This window comes from Leucoraja erinacea, chromosome 12 (assembly GCF_028641065.1).
Source record: "Leucoraja erinacea ecotype New England chromosome 12, Leri_hhj_1, whole genome shotgun sequence".
In the NCBI taxonomy this organism is placed as follows: domain Eukaryota; kingdom Metazoa; phylum Chordata; class Chondrichthyes; order Rajiformes; family Rajidae; genus Leucoraja; species Leucoraja erinaceus.
The window spans coordinates 13796085-13815603 of record NC_073388.1 but is presented as its reverse complement, the minus strand read 5'-3'; the positions used below and the strand labels follow the sequence as shown (position 1 = coordinate 13815603).

Genomic DNA, 19519 nt, shown 5'->3' with positions numbered 1-19519 from the left:
TAAGGAAAAAAAAAGTGACTTTTTTTGGGAGTGGGTGGATTTATTTATTCTATTCTGGAGGAATTTGAGAGGCTTTATGGTAAACATTTATTTTTAACTTTAGACATTAAATTAAAACTTTTTGTTAATACATGCATAGAGCATAAGTTTGAGGTTCGTGCCAATTTGAGCACCCAAGAAAATGAAGCTCAAATCAAGGTTGAAATGTCTTGCTCTATGCCTGTGATTATGGTGTATTACCTTTATGGAAGAATGTGTGGGTCATTGGAAGAATCCCTTTATAGTGGCCATTCTTAATGTGAATACATGGTTACTGAGACGATTTAATTGACTTCAACAATATGCAGAAGAAACTCAGTGGTTTAATTTTTGTAAGGTGTCCTTGAGACTCTTGAAAGGCGCCCATAAATAAAATTTATTATTATTATTATTATTTTGAAATGGCACCATTCTCGCAATAAATATTGGATGTTCCATCATGTTCAAACTATTTATTTCAAATTCCAACTTTTACATTGGATGCTTGGATGCATCCTTTGTTTTGATTTTGATTTGTTTTATTGCAGGTTGGGATGATGAACGGATCAGTAGTCCCACTATTCTTCGGCTTATTTACCAAGGAAGGTTTTTGCACGGGAATGTCACTTTGGGAGGCAAGTTTATAAACTTCCCGTGCCGTTTCATGCAATTTGAAAGACTTTAAGAGGATTAGGCTATGTTCATACAACATTCTGTGCAATTTAAATGAAAAGATAAAATATTAAAGTGTGGACATGCACTGCTACCTTGAAGGTTTACTAGAATCATGGTATTTTTAATCTGGTAAAGGTGGCTGTGGGTGGGAGAGTGTTGGAAGTATGATGAAATTGACAATATATCCTGGTCTTGCCAAGAATATTTGTGTTCCAAAAATGATTTGTATGTATTGGCAACCAAATCTGCTTCCTGTTTTATCAATTAATGACTACCCTTTTTCTCTTCACTCCTTGTATCTAACATGGGTGACTTGGCCCATACACCATTTAATTCCTTTTGCCTTTGGCCGATTAGTTAAACTGTCTTCATTTGTATAATCTCCTGCTTTCCACACATGTCCACATGCAATACTGCATTCTTCAAAGTCTATGATAAAGATGGTGACATTTTCATTTTTCAGATTGCTGGGAGCACCCTGCACAGCTGCAATCCCCATACCCAGGGAAGGGTTTATGTACCTTGGAAATCCATTACATTGATTACTAGGTTCAGATTCCTGTCCTATGAGAATAGATTAACGGTCATGGGCCTTGCCTTCTCTGGAGTTTAAGAATCGGCTGTAGTCTCATTGAAGCGGAAGACTCTGAGCTCAACAGTTAAGAGTATACAGCTCATTACTCTGGCTTCAGAGTCTAGAACAATGTATATGGTTTCTGGAGATAACTGATTTCTAGAGTGATGTAAACAGTACAAAGGAATCTACTTGTTCAGAAACAAGTTCTACTTGTTCTACTTCTGCATCTGTTTAAGTGTTCAAGTGAATTTATTGTCATGTGTCCATGATAGGACAATGGAATTCTTGCTTTGCTTCAGCACACAGAACATAGTAGGCATTTACTACAAAATGGGCCCCACCCTGTCCCATCCCTGTTCATGTGCTCCCTCCAATAGACTGGACTCTCACTTCCCATGTTCCCTTCAAACCAACTCTGTTCACTGGAATGTTTAATTGTACTACAATGTGTAACAAAAAAAACAAAAAAAAAAAAAAAATCCAGGATTAAGAGTTTTACTGTAATTGGTATCAGTGACCTGGGGGCTTCACCTATTGATATTTAGAACATTAAGCCTTATGGAGATCAGAAAAAGTTAAGCTTATGAATTTGCTATAATCTTGAATCAAAGACAACCTAAAGGGGCTCTATGATCTTCTATTATATACTCACCGGTTGTTATTGCTGCCAATCTTTTAATGACATAGTCTCTTGCCTTTCAACCAATTCTTTCCATCCCACATTGGAAGATTGTGCATGCAATTGAGGCAATCTGGTATACAATATCGATCATACTAATGTATTCTGTAAACCCTCCTTCACAGCCCTTAAGCTTCCTCCAGGAAGGATGACAGTGATGCATTTAGTTGCCAGAGAAACATTGCCAGAACCGAATTCCCAAGGTAAGGTTGCCACTTCATCTGTACTCTCACATGAAATGCCTTTAAGTTGTCATTTAAAATCAATGTTTGTTCCTGAGCAACTTTATCTCCCGGAAGCAATAACCTTCAGTGTGATAGGATTTTATGATCCTGGCAATAGCCCAGCATATCATTAGAATTTCTTATTTGAGTCTTGTCCATTAGTGATGATCAGCCATGATCACATTGAATGGCGGTGCTCGCTCGAAGGGCCAAATGGCCTACTCCTGCACCTATTGTCTATATTCCCGATGTTAAACCATGAAGATTTCCAAGCATTGGATGCTGGATTATTGGAGGTTAATTGTTGATGTCTGGAACCAGCAGGCCCATGAGGCCCTTCAGTTCTGCCCGGGTCCTTTGCCACTGAGTGGTGAATCTCTGGAACTCTCTGCAACAGAGGGTAGTTGAGGCCAGTTCATTGGCTATATTTAAGAGGGAGTTAAATGTGGCCCTTGTGGCTAAGGGGATCAGGGGGTATGGAGAGAAGGCAGGTACAGGATACTGAGTTGGATGATCAGCCATGATCATATTGAATGGCGGTGCAGGCTCGAAGGGCCGAATGGCCTACTCCTGCACCTAATTTCTATGTTTCTATGTTTCTATTTTATTATAAGGGAGGTAAAGGGAGCAAAGAAAGAGTTGATTTTTAATTTGAAGTTGGCAAAGCATTATCTGACCAAAAAGATTGCAAAAAAAACGAAATACTAAGTTAAGTTTAAAATGTAGTCATAGAAAAATAACTGATGATTTGTTTGCTTTTATTTGTGCAGGTCAAAGAAATCGGGAGAAAACTGGAGAGAGTAATTGCTGTATGATCTTATGAAAACTGCTTGTACACTGCAAAGGCTAGTCAATGAACACTTTTTAAGGAACTTAAGAATTTTCCCAGAGTCTTTGCATCCAAGTGATTTGTATTCACTTGATTGACACTGACTTGAGTAATCCTCATAAATCCATAGAATTATATTAAGGATTTATCCTATTGAAGATGAATGACTGCAGAAGATCTTTCAATATCAACATCTGTACAAAAGAGAATGATCCTGCTTTGGAGAAACAGCAATAACTTGGGAGGCAAATCTTTCCACACTTTTTCCTGATTATCTGAAACTCGTTTTTTTTCCCCCTTTCCATTTTGAAAGCATTGTCTTATTGGATGCAGCCCCCTCTTGTGGCTTATCTAGGTAACTTCATCACATGTAGGTCCAGACATTGAATCTGAATGGACTTACCCGATCACCGTGGAATCGTAGCTCAGCCTGATGCTCTTCTGATCTGATGTCCAATTATAAATCTTGCAGCAAAATCACTAGATAGTGATCAGGAGCGGGAACCCTGCTGTTGTCTTTTTTTTTCCTCCCCCTATTGATCTTGGGATGGTGAGGCCAATTATAGAATTGCTATTTTGTAGGATAGGTGATAAAACTACTCGGCATGTCAGGCAGCAAGTGTGCAGGGAAATGGACATGTCAGGGTCATTCTTTGAACTGATGGAGTACAAGGGAGATAGGTGGTAGAAAAGGGGGAGGTGTGTGTGTGGCAAGAGCTAGCAAGTGATGGGTCCACCTAGGTAAGGGGTTGTCTATCCTTTTTCCCTTTGCAGATACTGACCGTCTTGCTGAGTCCCTCCAGTAGTTTGTTTTTCACTCAAGACTACAGCATCTTCAGTCTCTTGTTTCTCCATTTGGTGGGAAGAAGTGTCTATGATCATTGGGATTTGGATTGATCAGACTAAGATGTTGTGACTGCCGTTTAATTTCTTCCAGCTGTATCCTGAGATGGAGAACCTGAGATACTCTTGCTTTTGATGATAGTTGTGGTTAAAGTTGGCTTCAATAACGATTGCAAATATTTCAGCATGTGCTCTTAGTAATGGGTCCTTTTTAAAATTAAAAAACTCGGATGGTTGGGTAGTGTCCATGCTTATTTAAAAATGCCAGGAAGATACTTGATGACAGGGAGATGTTGTGCTTTGAAATCCATCAATCATGTTGCAGATGCTTTGGAATGTTCCATTTAGAGTTTTGTCAAGAAATCTTGCTTTTCTGGTGTATGGTTTGCATGCTTGGAGTTTTTCCAAAGAAAAAAAATACTGTTAATTCTTATAGAATGAGATTACTGCTGTATTAAATCTCAAAGATTTGTCCCACCCTTTCCCTTCGATTCGATAGTTTGGAGTAGAAATGCGAGTGATATTGATTCTGCTGTAGTGCATGTGCAACCTTGCCATAGGTTCTTTGATTTAAAAAACAATTTAAGTGGCATGTATTTCAAAGTAGTGTAGTACTCTTAATGTTGGCTAGAATTAAGTCATGCTGCAGACTGAAATTTGTACGGCCTGAACTGTACATTAGTGTTTGGTTGTTTTGCCATTCAATTTGATTCTGGGTGATTGGACTTCAATTCATTTAAATATCCTGGATCTATACTCTATCCTTCATTATCAAAGTTCTATTAGTCTCAATTTTTGAACTTTGACCTAAAAATGACAGCTGCTTTTTTGTTTTGTATCAAAATTGATTTCCATCCCTTTGGTGTCATTTTAATATAGATTTTACGGTTGAGTAGGACGGGATCTACACCAAGATATTCAGTGCTGGTGTAACTCAGTAGGTCAGGCAGCATCTCTGGAGAACATGCATAGGTGACATTTCGGGTTGGGTGAAGGATCCTGACCCGAAACGTTGCTATCCATGTTCTCCAGAAATGCTGCCTAACCCACTGAGTTGCTCAAGTTTTCTTTTGTAAACCAACATCTGCAGTTCCTGTATCTCCTTTGAATCTACCCTGTCAGATCCATTATTTTAAACACTTCAGATAATTTGCCATTGAACCAGATTTATGGAACCTGTGCTCATAATTTAATCCCTTAAATATTAGTATCATTCCAATAGTATAAATTTATTGATCTACTTCCACAAAAGTACCTCAATTAAGATTTTATTGATACAATGTACAATTGGGAATAACATCTGGTTTCAAATCTTCCAAATTCTAGTGGCCTTGAGATAAAGGACAACTTTCCATCAAAGACTTTCTCTCCCACGTGTACAAACACCATTGCACAGATAGAAAGGACCAGATTTTGCTGAACTGGTCAACGTTTGGTCTAACCTGTGCAAATTTGAGAGGGATTTTCCTCCTAACTTCCATAACAGAGAGATTGGCACTTGAAATGGGGTTCTTGTACCTCAAAGCCTTGGTTTTGTTTTTCTAAGTGTGTGTCTAACTCTACAGAGGGTGTGATGACCTCACCTGGTGTAGACTTGGCTTGTATCCACAGGCAGAGCCTGACTTGACGCTAAAGAATTATTCCAATCCTAACTAAACTTTATAAACCATCTTTATTATTGGGGAGAAGCTGAAGAGTGTTTGAACCATTACCAAACTTGTAGCAAAATTGCTGGTCAGTGGTGCTCCAAGTTGACATTAAATACAAAAGATAGACTCAAAGTGCTGGAGCAACTCAGTGGGTCAGGCAGCATCTCTGGAAACAAGGATGGGTGAAGCTTCAGGCCAGATCCCTTCTTCAGACTGGCATTAAATACAACTTGTTTAAAATTACTTTTTTCTAGGATAGTGCAATGAGTCCCCTTGATGAGTGAATTAGTTTTCAGCATTGATCTGTGCTATTTGGTTTGTATCTGGTCTGTAAGTCTGCAGCATGAGCATGTGTGGATCATGGTAAAGATGATACAGTTGGTCTCGCTTGCCTTTTAATTTACAAAAGGAACTACAGCTGGCTTCTCGCACTGATCTTTTTGCAGCACAGGGCCAACCTTTATGCCCAAAGACCAATTGCTTTAGTTTTTATTCGTGATGCACCTGCATTTCATTGATCTATGCATTCTCAATGCTTCCATATCTGGATTTTGTTCACCCCTTTTTCTAACCCCAGTTGAAGTCTGCCCTACAGATGGTCACTAATGAACCTCTCGCTGCAGAATGAACAAATGGAAAGTGGTCTTTAAAGTTTGCTAGCTGGAATTCAGAACAAATGTTTCACACTAATTGAGCGGTCAAAACCAGAAGGAATTGACATCTTGAAATGTTTCCATTTTCTGTAGTTCAGAATTCCTGAATTAGAGGAATTGTTTAACTGAGGAAAGAAGTACTCTTTAACTAAATCATGACAAATGTATGATATTTAGTAATTGTATGATTCAATTTAACACGGGTATGTGTTGATACAACACTTATTTCTGTCAATGGGTTGGATATGCCTGCTTTTAAAAACTTGTTTAAATAATTTTTGGAGCTGCTTAAATGTATAAAAGCTTAAAAATATAACCAGTGTAAAACTTGGAGCAAAGACTCAGTGACTTGTCTGTACTGTAGTGTATTGATCATACTAACAGAGATCATAGGATCATTTGAAGCCGAACTGATCTCATCTGCCTGCAAGTGGTATACCTCTCCATTCCACTAAAATCCATGTGTCTATCTAAAAGCTGCTTAAATACCACTATCATCTCTGCCCTTGGCGATGTGTTCCAGGCACCCACCACTATGTGTGTGTGTGTGTGTGTGTGTGTGTGTGTGTGTGTATTTTCCGTGCGTTCATCTTCCCAAAAATAAAACATCTCACACTTGAAAATAAAGTCCATCTGCCAATTCTCGGCCCATTTCTGCAGCAGATCTGTATCCTGCTGTTTCTTCTGACAGCCTTCTTCACTGTTTGCAACTCCTCTAATTTTGGTGTCTTCAGCAAACTTACTCACCAGCCCACCTGCATTTAGATCTGGGTCACATGTATAACAAACAGCAGAGATTCTAGCACAGATCCCTGCAGAACTCCACTGGTCACAGACTTCCAGCCAGAATAACTACCTTCCACCACAACCCTCTGTTATCTATGAATCTCCTCTCTTGTTTCCCTCAATAACCTAGGATAGATCCTCTCGAGCCCTGGGGACTTATGTCTTCAAGTTCTTCAAGAGCTTAGCACCCACCTCCTTTTCAATCTCAAACTTAGCAAATTGGGATTCTCTAACACTGTCCTCAAAGCCCTTGGTGAATACAGATCCAAAGTACTTGTTTAGTACCTCGCCTTCATCCTCCGACTCCCGGTATAGATTCCCCCTTTGAGCGGCCCTACCTTCTAGGTCACCCTCTTATTTTTAACGAACATGTAAAAAGCCTTGAAATGTCCTTAATCCGCCTTGCTAATGACACTTCATGGCCCCATCCAATTGCCTGCTTGAGCGCTTTCCTACTGGCATTATATTCATCGTAAACCCTGACTGTTGCCACCTTTAACCTGATATGTGCTTCCTTTCTCTTCCTGACCAAGCTTACAACTTTGTTGGTCATCTATGGTTCCCTTGGCTTGCTATCCTTATCCCGCCTCACTGGAACATACTGTTGCTGCACTTTGATCATCTGGCTTTTAAATGACTCCCACATGTTATTTGTGGATTTGCCCATTAACAATTGAGCCGAATGTACCCTCCCGAGCTCCTGCCTAATGACATTGTAATCTGCCTTGCCCCTCATTAAATACCTTTTCCCAACATCCAAACCTGTCCCTATTCAAAACTTGATGGAGTTGTGATCACTATCACCAAATTCTTCTTCCACCTCAACACCAGTCACCTGACCAGGCTAGTTTCCCAACACATAGTAAAATATTGGCCTTCCTCGACTTGGACTATCCACATGTTTAAAGAAACCCTCTTGGATGCACCAAACACATTCTGCCCCATCTAATCATCTTGCCCTGAGTAAGTCCTAGTAAATATTTGGTGAAGTTAAAGTCACCAACGGCAACAACCCAGTGGGTTCTTGCATCCTTCTGCAATCTGTCCATATCTGCTCCTCTATCTCCTGCTGACAATTGCGTGGCCTATAATATCCCATTAAAGTAGTTGCTCATTTCTTATTTTTTCGCTCCAGCGATAAACTACTGTGGCGAGCATTTGGATTTTTGGCTTTTAACCAAGTACCTATTTGTTATCAGTGGGTTTATTATAAGTGCTAATTATAAGATCCAATGGTCGTGACAGCCAAGGTTGGATTTGTTCTGGTTGACCTGTGCAACCTGTACCTGAAAGCGCATGGTTGGCAGTTCTAGTATCTGAAATGTGCTCTGGTTTAACAAAAAAAGAACAGGTCAAAAATGGTACCATCTCTCTTCTGTAGTTAGTTGAATCATCAAAAAATAGCTAGTTTGAAGCTGGTTTGTTTCCAAGTTACTTCATCTTTATAACCTGGATGTTTGATCTGCATAAATTCACCAAGGAATGATATGCTTGGGTAAATATTGCTCTCGTGAAAAATCCCAATTGGAATTCATTCCATGCAGGAAGGAAACATTAAGAAGTTGGAATCCAATCCTTTATGGGAGGGAAAAATAGACTTAAAATGAATCTTGTGAAAGAGGATTAGGTTCATTTTGTAGGGAATGCTATTTAAATTGGAAGGGTGTAAAGAAATCAAATGTGACTGTTTCATGAAGTGAATGGGATTGGAATATTGGCAGAAATTATTATTCAAACGGTACCAAAATGCAGTGCGGATAATCCATATCTTTCTGGAAAGGGAAACTATGCTAAAGAATGCGCTTAAAGAATATTGAATAAATTTCATCAACTTTCTTATAATTTGAACTTGTAGACAATAGGTGCAGGAGCAGGCCAGTCGGCCCTTTAACCCAGCACTGCCATTTAATGTGATCATGGCTGATCTTCCCCAATCAGTACCCCGTTCCTGCCTTCTCCCCATATCCCCTGACTCTATCTTTAAGAGCACCATCTAGCTCTCACTTGAAAGTATCCAGAGAACTGGCCTCCACCACCCTCCGAGGCAGAGAATTCCACAGACTCACAACTCTCTGAGGAAAAAGTGTTTCCTCGTCTCCTTTCTAAATGGCTTACCCCTTATTCTTAAACTGTGGCCCCTGGTTCTGGACTCCCCCAACATCGAGAACATGTTTCCTGCCTCTAGCATGGCCAAACCCTTAATCTTATATGTTTCAATAAGATATCCTCTCATCCTTCTAAACTCCAGAGTATACAAGCCCAGCCACTCCATTCTCTCAGAATATGACAGTCCCGCCATCCCGGGAATTAACCTTGCAAACCTACGCTGCACTCCCTCAATAGCAAGAATGTCCTTCCTCAAATTAGGGGACCAAAACTGCACACAATGCTCCAGGTGTGGTCTCACTAGGACTCTATACAACTGCAGAAGGACTTCTTTGCTCCCATACTCAACTCCTCTTGTTATAAAGGCCAACATGCCATTTGCTTTCTTCACTGCCTGCTGTACCTGCATGCTTACTTAAATTGACTGATGAACAAGGACCCCCAGATCCCGTTGTACTTCCCCTTTTCCCAACTTGACGCCATTTGGATAGTAATCTGCTTTCCTGTTTTTGCTACTAAAGTGGATAACCTCACATTTATCCACATTAAACTGCATCTGCCATGCATCTGCCCACTTGCCCAACCTGTCCAAGTCGCTCTGCATTCTCATAGCATCCTCACAGTTCACAATGGCCCCACTGTGTCAGCTGAAAATTTGCTACAGATTGGATGTGTGCTATGTGGTAAATATAGTAACAATTTTTCAGACCATTTTAATTTGAGATCAAAAATATTTAGTTGAAATTAACTTTGGCTGTAATTGCCTTCTAATGTCAATTTCACAATTGTGCATTGGACATATCTGGTTACTTTTAATTTTGAGATTTTAATGTGAATGAAATTGTGTGTATGTGTGAGGATGCATTTTGAAGATATTTGAACAGGAATGTGGATCAAGAATTGTTTGCAACAGATGGATAACAAGCTCCTTGTGGAGAGTCGTCAACATGGGCGTTGCGCTGCAAGTTCTGTTTTGCAGTTTTGGTGAAAATCAAACAGACAGGTTAGTCAAACATGTGATGTACAACTATAATACAAATCTTGCAGCAGTCACAGGCACATGGACTTGCACAACACAAACATAAATTCTACATAAATTGCCCAATCTCTGCAAGACAATTAAAAAATATTTATATATACATATATATATATACAAAATACAATAAGAAAACAAGTCCATGGTAGTGCTGTTTTGTTCTGGAGGAAGTGGTGGTAATGAAGTAGGAAGGTAGCTATTCCTGAATCTGGTGAAGTGACATCTGGCCTCTGGGGCATCCTGCCCAATGTAGCAGCAACAAGAGGGCCTTGCCCTGATGTTGAGGATCCTTTGAATGATGTTGCCTTCTTGAGGCAATGCCTCATGAAGAGGGCTTTTGATGTAGGGAGGTCTGTGCCTGCAATGGACAGGCTGATATTACCACTTGCTGCTGCATTGTGCGTTGTGTGCATTGGAGTTGTTTGTACCAGGTTATTAGGTAATCAGTCGGGATATGTTTGGCAGTGCATCTGTAGAGTATTCTGTGACAATTGAATATCTCCAAACTTTAAGTAGAAGCACCAGTAACTGTTGTTTGTGATGTGAGAAGAATAACAGAATACAGTTCTGGTTGCCACACTGGAAAGAAGGTGGAAGAGATTCACAAATATATCACATGGATTGGAGGACTTGTTAGTTAATGGGAGAGATTGGCTAGGCTTCAGTAAAAGAGGCGGAGGAATGACCTGAGAGGTATACAAGAATATGAAAGATATAAATAGGCAATCTTTATTCAATGCTACGAGTGTCAAACAAAAATAAGGACAGTTTTAAGATGTGGAAGGAGCTTTAAGGAGTAGCTAAACATTGTATGGAATGGTTTATATCTGGAATATTGCCAGAGCAGGTGGGGCACTTTATATAATTGCAATTAAGAGGCATTTTGACTTATTTAAATAAGCAAAACATTTAAGGATATGATGCCAATGGAGGCAAATGTGTTTAGCGTTTTCAAAAAATGGGCACTCTTGGAAATGTCATTCCCACCACCAGATTTCTACAGTTCTGTGATTAGCTTGTTCTAACTCACTCGGTTACATTGCTCATGCCCTATGTCCTACAACAGGTAAAACACCTAGCAGCATTTTGCTGAGTTTAAAACCAACAGCGTTGTCGACAGTACTTTTTTAATAGGAATTACAGATGCAACAACTGTGTAGCGGACCTCTGAGGCTGCACATAGATATTGAAGTTCTGAGGCTGGTGCTTGTGCAGATGAATAAAGGTGGCATTGAAAACCTTTCCTTGTCTCTCTCTTAAACTTTCTCCTTTTAATGTATGATTTTTCTGACATGTTTCTCTTGAGTAATTTCAGAAGGTATTTAAAGCTGTGGACATTTTATAGTTGTGCACACACATATGCTGAGTAATGAATAAGAATTGTTTCAACACAATAGGTAGACATCTTAAATTTATTTCTACCTCTGATAATACATTACACTCATTAAAGATTGAAGTAATCTGTGGGATGGGGTTATGGGTGACATGAGGAGAAAAATTATACAGCATCAAGTAAAATTATATTTGAACAATTTAACTCCTTGTAAACAGGAGATAGTTGTCTGGTTGGAGATTAGATTAGTACACACAATTTGCCTTTTGTATTGCATTCTTATCTGTAACCTGACTCGGAATCAGGATGGTAACCTGTATGATTTCACAGATCATTTTCAACAGCACTTTTTACCAACAATACAGGTGTGAAAGTGAAAATAATTGAAACCCCTCGTGCATTTCACAGTGTGAGGTCAAAAAAGCCTGTTTGAAAACAATTCCGCACAAATACTTTTCCCAGGCTAATTCTCTTAGTTTCTGATCTTAGTTCAAGACGTGTCATCACTATATTAAATGTAACTTGATATCCAGCTGGAAGAGTAATGTCAGTGAAGTTGTAAACGCAACCCATTCAACACTCCAACCTGTGCAGGCAGAGAGTGTAATATTGATCAAAGATCCTATCCGCTATAGGATCTTTGGTATTGATGTTGAAGAAATTTGCTGATAATTGAAGATACCAGTGATCCCAGTTCTGTGTGAGTTTAGCATCCTCTACTAAAGATAGAAAATGGGTAATTTGTGTGGGACTGGCAGAGTGAATAATTCCTTCCCAGCTGAGGAGAGAGGAAGTGGGAGACTGCCAAGTCTGCCCCTACTCATCCCCCAAAGACCAGAGACTGGGAGGAGGGAGCTTGCAAGTGAGGAGCAAGGCCAGTAGAAGAATAGAATGCCTTTTATTGTCACTCAAACAGACAAGGTTTGAACAAAATTTCATTCCTGCAGTCATGACGTTACAAAAAAAAAAAAAACCAAGACACACACTTAACACAATTTACACAAATATCCATCACAGTGAATCTCCAACACCTCCTCACTGTGATGGAAGGCAAAAGTCCTAACTCTTCCCTTTGTTGTTCTCCCACGGTCCAGCAGTCCAACTGCAGCGTCGAGGCGACTGGGGCTCATGATGTTAAAGCCCCTGGTGGGCAATGGTAAGTCCCGCGGCCGTTTAAGCCACGCCGAGCGATGTTAGGCCCCGCTCCAAGTCATTTAAACCCCGCGATTACGGCGGGAGAACTTGCAGTTGCGGGAGCTTCGAAAAGCGGTCTCCCACCAGGGACCTGCAAGCTCCCGATGTTCCTGTCCACCGAGCCTGTGGCCGGAGCCTCTGAAGCTCTGAAGTCGGGTTGCAGCCGCATGCCACCACAGCACTTCCTGCTCCAAAGTCCGCGACTGGAGACCTCGGGTTGGTTCCGGTTGGAGGCCACCGCCGGCTCCACGATGTTAGGCCCAACGACACCGGAGACCTGACAGGGAAAAAGTCGGGTCCCCGTACAGGGAAGAGATTAAACGGTTTCTCCCCCCCCCCAACCTGCCACATATACACAGCTAAAAAATAATAACAATTAAAACCAAAAACACATCTAACGGGACAAAAATGAAAAAAGACAGACGGACTGCAGTCGAGCGGCTGCCGTTAGGTGCCACCACGCTCCAGACGGGAGTAGGAGAGGGGACGAGGATCTAGTCTACCATGCCCTCATGGAACAAAGGTGGACGGGTGAAGAGAGGGACATGATGCCCCATGAAGGTGAAGGCTGGAGGCTAGCAATAGCCCGGGGGCTTACCTGGAACGGGAACCATTCATAAGAACTAGAGTGTGTATTGCACTTTGAAAATGGTGACAAAATCTGGTGCCTCTTGCAGGCGGGCTCAGTAGACTATTTCTAAATGTGTTGGAAGGAACAGCAGATGCTGGTTTACACCGAAGGTAGACACACATTGCTGGAGTAACTCAACGGGTCAGGCAGCATCTCTGGAAAAAAGGAATAGATGGTAGTTTGGGTCGAGACTCTTCTTCAGACCGAGAGCCGGCAGGGTGAAACTAGAACTAAAGGTACAGAACAAATCACATTCCCTGCAAGGCTGACCAAGAAAAGGATGAACCCAAGCTATTCCTATACACTTGCTAATAGGGGGAGGATGGCAATACTCTACTATGTGTAAGAAAATAATTTCACTGTGTGTTGGCACTTCACACACATGACAATAAAAGCACCATTGAGTCTCTCGGGTCTCAGCAACTGGAATACAATGCTGAGGCTCCATAAGGCGCTGGCCAGGCCACATTTGGAGTATTGTAAGCAATTTTGGGCCCCATATCTGAGGAAGGATGTGCTGGCGCTAGAGAGGGTCCAGGCAAGGTTTACAAGAATGATCCCAGGAATGAGTAGATGAACCTCCGATGAGTGTTCGATAGCACTGACCTTCCACCCTCTGGAATTTAGAAGAATGAGAAGTGACCTCATTGAAGCGTACAGAATAGTGAAAGGCTTAGATAAAGTGGATGTCGAGAGGATGGTTCAACTCGTGGGAGAGTCTAGGACCAGACGTCATAGCCTCAGAATTTAAGGACATTCGTTTAGGAAGGAGATGGGGAATTTCTTCAATCAGAGGGTGGTGAATCTATGGAATTCCTTGCCACGGACTCTGGAGGCCAAAACAGTGGATATTTTTAAGGCAGAGATAGATTCTTGATTAGTATGTTATGGGAAAATGCAGAAGATTTGGGTTGAGAGGGAGAGATAGATCAGCCATGATTGAATGAATGGTGTAGACTTGATGGGCCGAATGGCCTAATTCTGCTCCTATCACATGAATAGGGGGGTTGCACATAAGGTCACTGGGTCATAGGGCTTGACGCAGGGAGCCGCTCAATCCATCTGGAGGACACCCGTAACTTCCGGTATATGTTATTAATGCAAGAAACGCGAACTTTCCTACCTGTTAAAAACCGCCAAAATGTTGAATTTTGGCGCTGAAAAAAATTGTGGAAGTCGGGGTAAGTGTGAGAGACTTGTCCCCAACTTTAGAATTCCAAAAGTGAAGCGAAATGAAGGTAAAGAGAAGCAGAGCTGAAGGGGCCACCGCAGCTAAAGTGCTTGGCGAACATTGGCTGTGCAGATATCGGAATTGAAAATATTGGGAATTATCGCGTTTGCTCACTGCATTTCATCAACAGTAAGGCATTATTTGTGTTTTTTCTTGATTCCTTTGGTATCTAAAAAGTCTCAGAAGTGATAAATCTGGCTGTAAATTTTTCTTCAGATGCGTTTTCATTTTGTATGTAAAAACCCACTTGAGAACCATGGGCGATTAAAAAAAATTACTGCCAGATTTATCACTTCTGAAACTTTTTAGATGCCAAAAAAATCAAGAAAAAACACAAATAATGCCTTACTGTTGATGAAATGCAGTGAGCCTGGACCCTCTCCCGCGCCAGCACATCCTTCCTCAGTTGGTGAAATTGCAAACGCCCAATGTTCACTAAGCACTCTGTCTGTTGTTGGCCCTTCAGCTCTCGCTTCTATTTACCGTCATTTTTCCTCCCTTTTGGAATTCTGAAGTAGGCTAAATGTCTCACACGCTTATCCCGATTTCCATAATTATTTACAGAGCAAAAAATGACAATTTCAGCGGGTTTTAACGGGCCCGCTACGCTGGAAACAATGGTAAGTGCCTACCTGCAGTTCATCGCGTGTACTCCACTTGGAGTAGCGTAGCAACAGTACGGGTCATGGGTCGTGACCCGACTGCCGTGAAACCTCCCTATAAGCAGGGAGATTGCCTTTGCCCAAATACTGGGCATAAGAATAGAAACATAGAAATTAGGTGCAGGAGTAGGCCATTCGGCCCTTCGAGCCTGCACCGCCATTCAATATGATCATGGCTGATCATCCAACTCAGTATCCCGTACCTGCCTTTTCTCCATACCCCCTGATCCCCTTAGCCACAAGGGCCACATCTAACTCCCTCTTAAATATAGCCAATGAACTGGCCTCAACTACCCTCTGTGGCAGAGAGGGAATGTAGACATTGGGGGAAGACCTCAGTGCAACGCATTGTCACACCTCCCACTCTGAGCTCAGATAACCCTTGACTCGCCCAGAAGCAACACAATCAAGAACATAGAATTGCCAAGGAAAACCATGCATCTATTCCAGCGTGTGAAATTGACGAGCAGTTCAGAACGGGAAGAGGTTTGCTGATATTGCAAGCACGGCCTCAGCTGTGTTTGAAGAACGCATTGCCTGAGCTCCACCCCCACCCCTTCAGGGAAAAGCTGTCAGCCTGGCTGCTGCCAGTTGTCTCTCTCCAGGAGAGTGGACGCTGGGAGCATGTCTGGCTGGCCTGACTATCTTTGGGCAACACGCAACCCCACGCCTCCTCCTCCTCCTCCTGCGCGCAAGGCATTCCTCGCCATTCTTATCTCGCTTCTTGAATTCCCAGGCCGCAGAAAAGACGCTTCTGGAACAGACTGCAACCATTTAAATCCCGTCGAGCCGGATCTGATTGAAATTCCCGAGGAACAGCGCACGGAGTGAAGGTGACGATATGTCAGAGCTGTGTTATAACCCGGGTTGTGGACTCCGCTACGAGCCGCACAGTAACGCGGGCGGTGAGTTAAGTCTGACGCTGCATGTAATATACTCACTTCCAGTCCCTCTCCCTCTCTCTAATCCAGCTCCCCTTTTTCCCAGCTATCGGCGATCATGCGCTTTGCACGATTTTATTTCGTTATTGAACAGTCATCGTGTTTTCTTAGGCCATTCAGAAACTTTGTCTGGAAATATCCCAAAGCGTTTGCCTGGGATACACTGTTTCAATCTCATTCAATGGGGTTTCAATCTCAGACGCGTGGTCGCCTTGGGTGCTTAGTTTAGTTTAGTTTAGAGATACAGCATGGAAACAGGCCATTCGGCCGAAGGACCTGTTTCCATGCTGTATCTCTAAACTAAACTAAACTAAACTAAACTAAGCACGGTGCATCTAAAGCGACCACGATTCTGAGATTGAAACCCTATTGAATGAGATTGAAATACCACGCTGATCACTCGTTCACGCTGGTTCCATGTTAGACCATTTTCCCACAGGGAGTATTTTACTGCGGCTAATTAGCCTACAAACCCACAAGTCTTTGGGATGTGGAAAGAAACCGGACCACCCGGAGGAAACCCACGCGGTTACAGGGCGAATTTTCAAATGCCTCACAGACAGCACCTGAGGTCAGGATCGAACTAGGGTCTCTGGCGCTGTGAGGCAGCAGCTCTATCAGCTGATGTTGTTCTCACCCGAGTTGATCCCGCTCGATGCTTTAGGTATTTATATATCACTGCCCCTCTGAACTTCACACTCCTTCGTTGAGTAACTACTCTGTAACGCGGTATCTCTGCTATAACGCGAGTTGGATGTAACGCCATCAGGGCACTAGAGAACGCTATGCTATTTGTATTTATAAACACTATTTCAATCAAGAAACTAAAGAACCACTTCAAAGTAACGTGTAGAAAGGAACTGCAGTTGGTGATTTTTACTGAAGATTGATACACAGTTCTGGAGTAACTCAGAGGGTCAGGTAGCATCTCTGGAGAAAAAGGATGGGTGATGTTTGGAACATCGCCTACTCTTCCCCCTCTCCCCCCCCCCCCCCCCCCCCCCCCCCCCCCCCCCCCCCCGCCCCCCCCCCCCCCCCCCCCCCCCCCCCCCCCCCCCCCCCCCTCCCCTCCCCCCCCCCTCCCCCCCCTCCCCTCTCTCCTCCCCTCTCCCCATCTCCCTCTCCTCCACCCCTCTCCCTCTCCCTCCTCTCCCCCACATCCCCTCTCCCCCACCCCATCTCATCCTTCCCCCCCTCCCCCCTCCCTGGAGTTACTCCAGCACTTTGTGTCTATCTTCACTTAAAAGTAACATTGGAAAATGTCAAGCAGAAAAAAAGCTGTCTTTGGAAAAACATGTTACCATGTAGCCTCCCTGCAGTAATCGGACACCGTTGTCTCTTTTTGACAGGGTATCACTTCCAATGACACTTGTGAAATTTTACTCTATTAAACAATTTAACATATTGCCTTGCAGTAACAAAAAATAAACTTATAGTTATGAAAATATCTTTATTTTTTAAATTCCTCCAGGTGAAAAATAATGTTAGTGCAAGTTTGCAACTCTAATCCAATCGCCCTTTCCTCATTGACACAATTGTTTTTATAATACGAGGTTTCTTAGGAATACAACCGCCGTGTTATAGCAGAACTATCTGGTACTAAAGATTCTGATTCTGCATTCTGTTGTGCCGTATCATGTGTATATTTATATATTATTTCAGTGCCCTTGGGCAATTAATAATAATTTACCCCAGAGGTCAGTACCAGATCATTTATATCCTGAGAAATATTTATACCTTGACTGATGTCATTGGCACACAAGTTATCTGGTCCACATCTCTTTGTGATGGCCTGCTGCATGCAAATTACCTATCATGTTTCCATCAGTACACCGTGACTGAGTTCTACCTCATTGCTGTAAACTATTTCAGACATCAGAAGTTCCAAGGAGTTTTCTGCAACTGCAAATCTGCCTTTCATTAGAAAACCAGCCTTTCAGGATACGTGCAAAGACCTCTATCAAGTCCCCCCTTAACCTTCTGTGCTCCAAAGAATAAAGACCTAACTTGTTCAACCGTTCTCTGTAACTTAGTTGCTGAAACCCAGGCAACATTCTAGTAAATCTCTTCTGTACTCTCTATTTTGTTGACATCCTTCCTATAATTAGGCGACCAAAATTGTACACCATACTCCAGAATTGGCCTCACTAATGCCTTGTACAATTTTAACATTACATCCCAACTTCTATACTCAATGCTCTGATATATAAATGCCAGCACACCAAAAGCTTTCTTTACTACCCTATCTACATGAGATTTCACCTTCAGGGAACTCGTATCTGCCTGTTTAACCCTCTAGGCCTCGCTCAGACAGACACTCCAGAAGTTCATGCAGTCCCAAGCGTTCTCCCAGAAGATCGATGCTGAGCCTTGTGATAACGGATTTTCATATGTCCTGGGACCTTGAGGGGCCGAACCACATGGGGGTGGTCTCTTAATAACCCAATTACAGATATTGATTAACCCCATACATAACAGGCATTTCCCTAACCCAATAATACAACAGCTCATACATTGTATAAGAAAAAAGCTCTCAAAGGAAGCTAACAAGAACAAACATTGAAACATGTGCCCCGAGATTCAAACAATTTCTCCAAGGCTCAACCGTTCGACCAATCATCGATTAACAGGATGACCATCTTGCAACCTTATGTAAATTATTTACAATGCTTTTGCAGCGACCCAATAGAAATTATGCATTTAAGGTTAGTTTGCGAAACTACTATACATGTTATCAATTTGGGAGAAACATGGAGAACACCTGGACCCCTTACCCTCCTGCATATCAGTCTGAGCGTGGGCTGGCTGGCGCCAATCAAAGCCTGTAAAGTTCAGCTGACAAGGGTTAAGCAATTCTGACAAGTACCGGGATCCTCCATTTTATCGTGTCTTTAATTTAACCAATATTAACATTCCCCCATTTTATCATTCATGATAACCCTCATCATAATAGATAACTGCCGAATACAATGGTGACCGCCATACTTTAACAATGTTCTAACAAGAAGATGTTGATGTAGCTTCCCAGAATCTTGTCAAGCCTCCCGAGTTTTCATGGGCATAACATCACAAGTTCTGACTGAGTAGTCTTCACCTCCCGAGTATTGTGGGCGCGAATTCCCTCCATCCGTCTTGATAGTCCATTGGTCCTTGATTAGAATTCCTAAGAAAACCTGGGAGAAAACAAGTTTACTACTGATGCCTTCACTAGTACTTTTACAATGATGAAGATGCACCCAGGCATTTCTTCCTTCTACCTTTACTGTGGTTGGAGTCATTAAGAGAACCTGGTACGGTCCTTCCCAACGAACTTCTGATCCTTTCCTTACCCAATTCTTCACAAAGACATAGTCTCCAGGTTTTACTTTAATGGGAGTTACTAGTGAAGGCATATCCTCATAGGCTGTTCTCACTACAATGCAAATCTCTTAAGGCTCTTGATAAGGCTAAGA

At 42.1% G+C, this 19519-nt stretch overlaps 2 protein-coding genes across 2 annotated transcripts in view; both read left to right on the top strand.

Annotated features, from left to right (window-relative positions):
* The window catches only part of LOC129702083 (ubiquitin-like protein 3), a 29343-nt gene extending 22858 nt beyond the window's left edge, over window positions 1-6485 (top strand). The window contains exons 3-5 of the mRNA XM_055643626.1: window positions 567-653; window positions 2075-2152; window positions 2944-6485. Coding sequence (XP_055499601.1) covers window positions 567-653; window positions 2075-2152; window positions 2944-2996 — 218 coding nt within the window. The 3' untranslated portion in view covers window positions 2997-6485. The remainder of the gene's footprint in view (window positions 1-566; window positions 654-2074; window positions 2153-2943) is intronic.
* Window positions 6486-15665: 9180 nt separating this feature from the next.
* Window positions 15666-19519, top strand: part of zgc:92429 (uncharacterized protein LOC445063 homolog) — a 29045-nt gene continuing 25191 nt past the window's right edge. Inside the window, exon 1 of the mRNA XM_055643622.1 lies at window positions 15666-16031. Coding sequence (XP_055499597.1) covers window positions 15968-16031 — 64 coding nt within the window. The 5' untranslated portion in view covers window positions 15666-15967. The remainder of the gene's footprint in view (window positions 16032-19519) is intronic.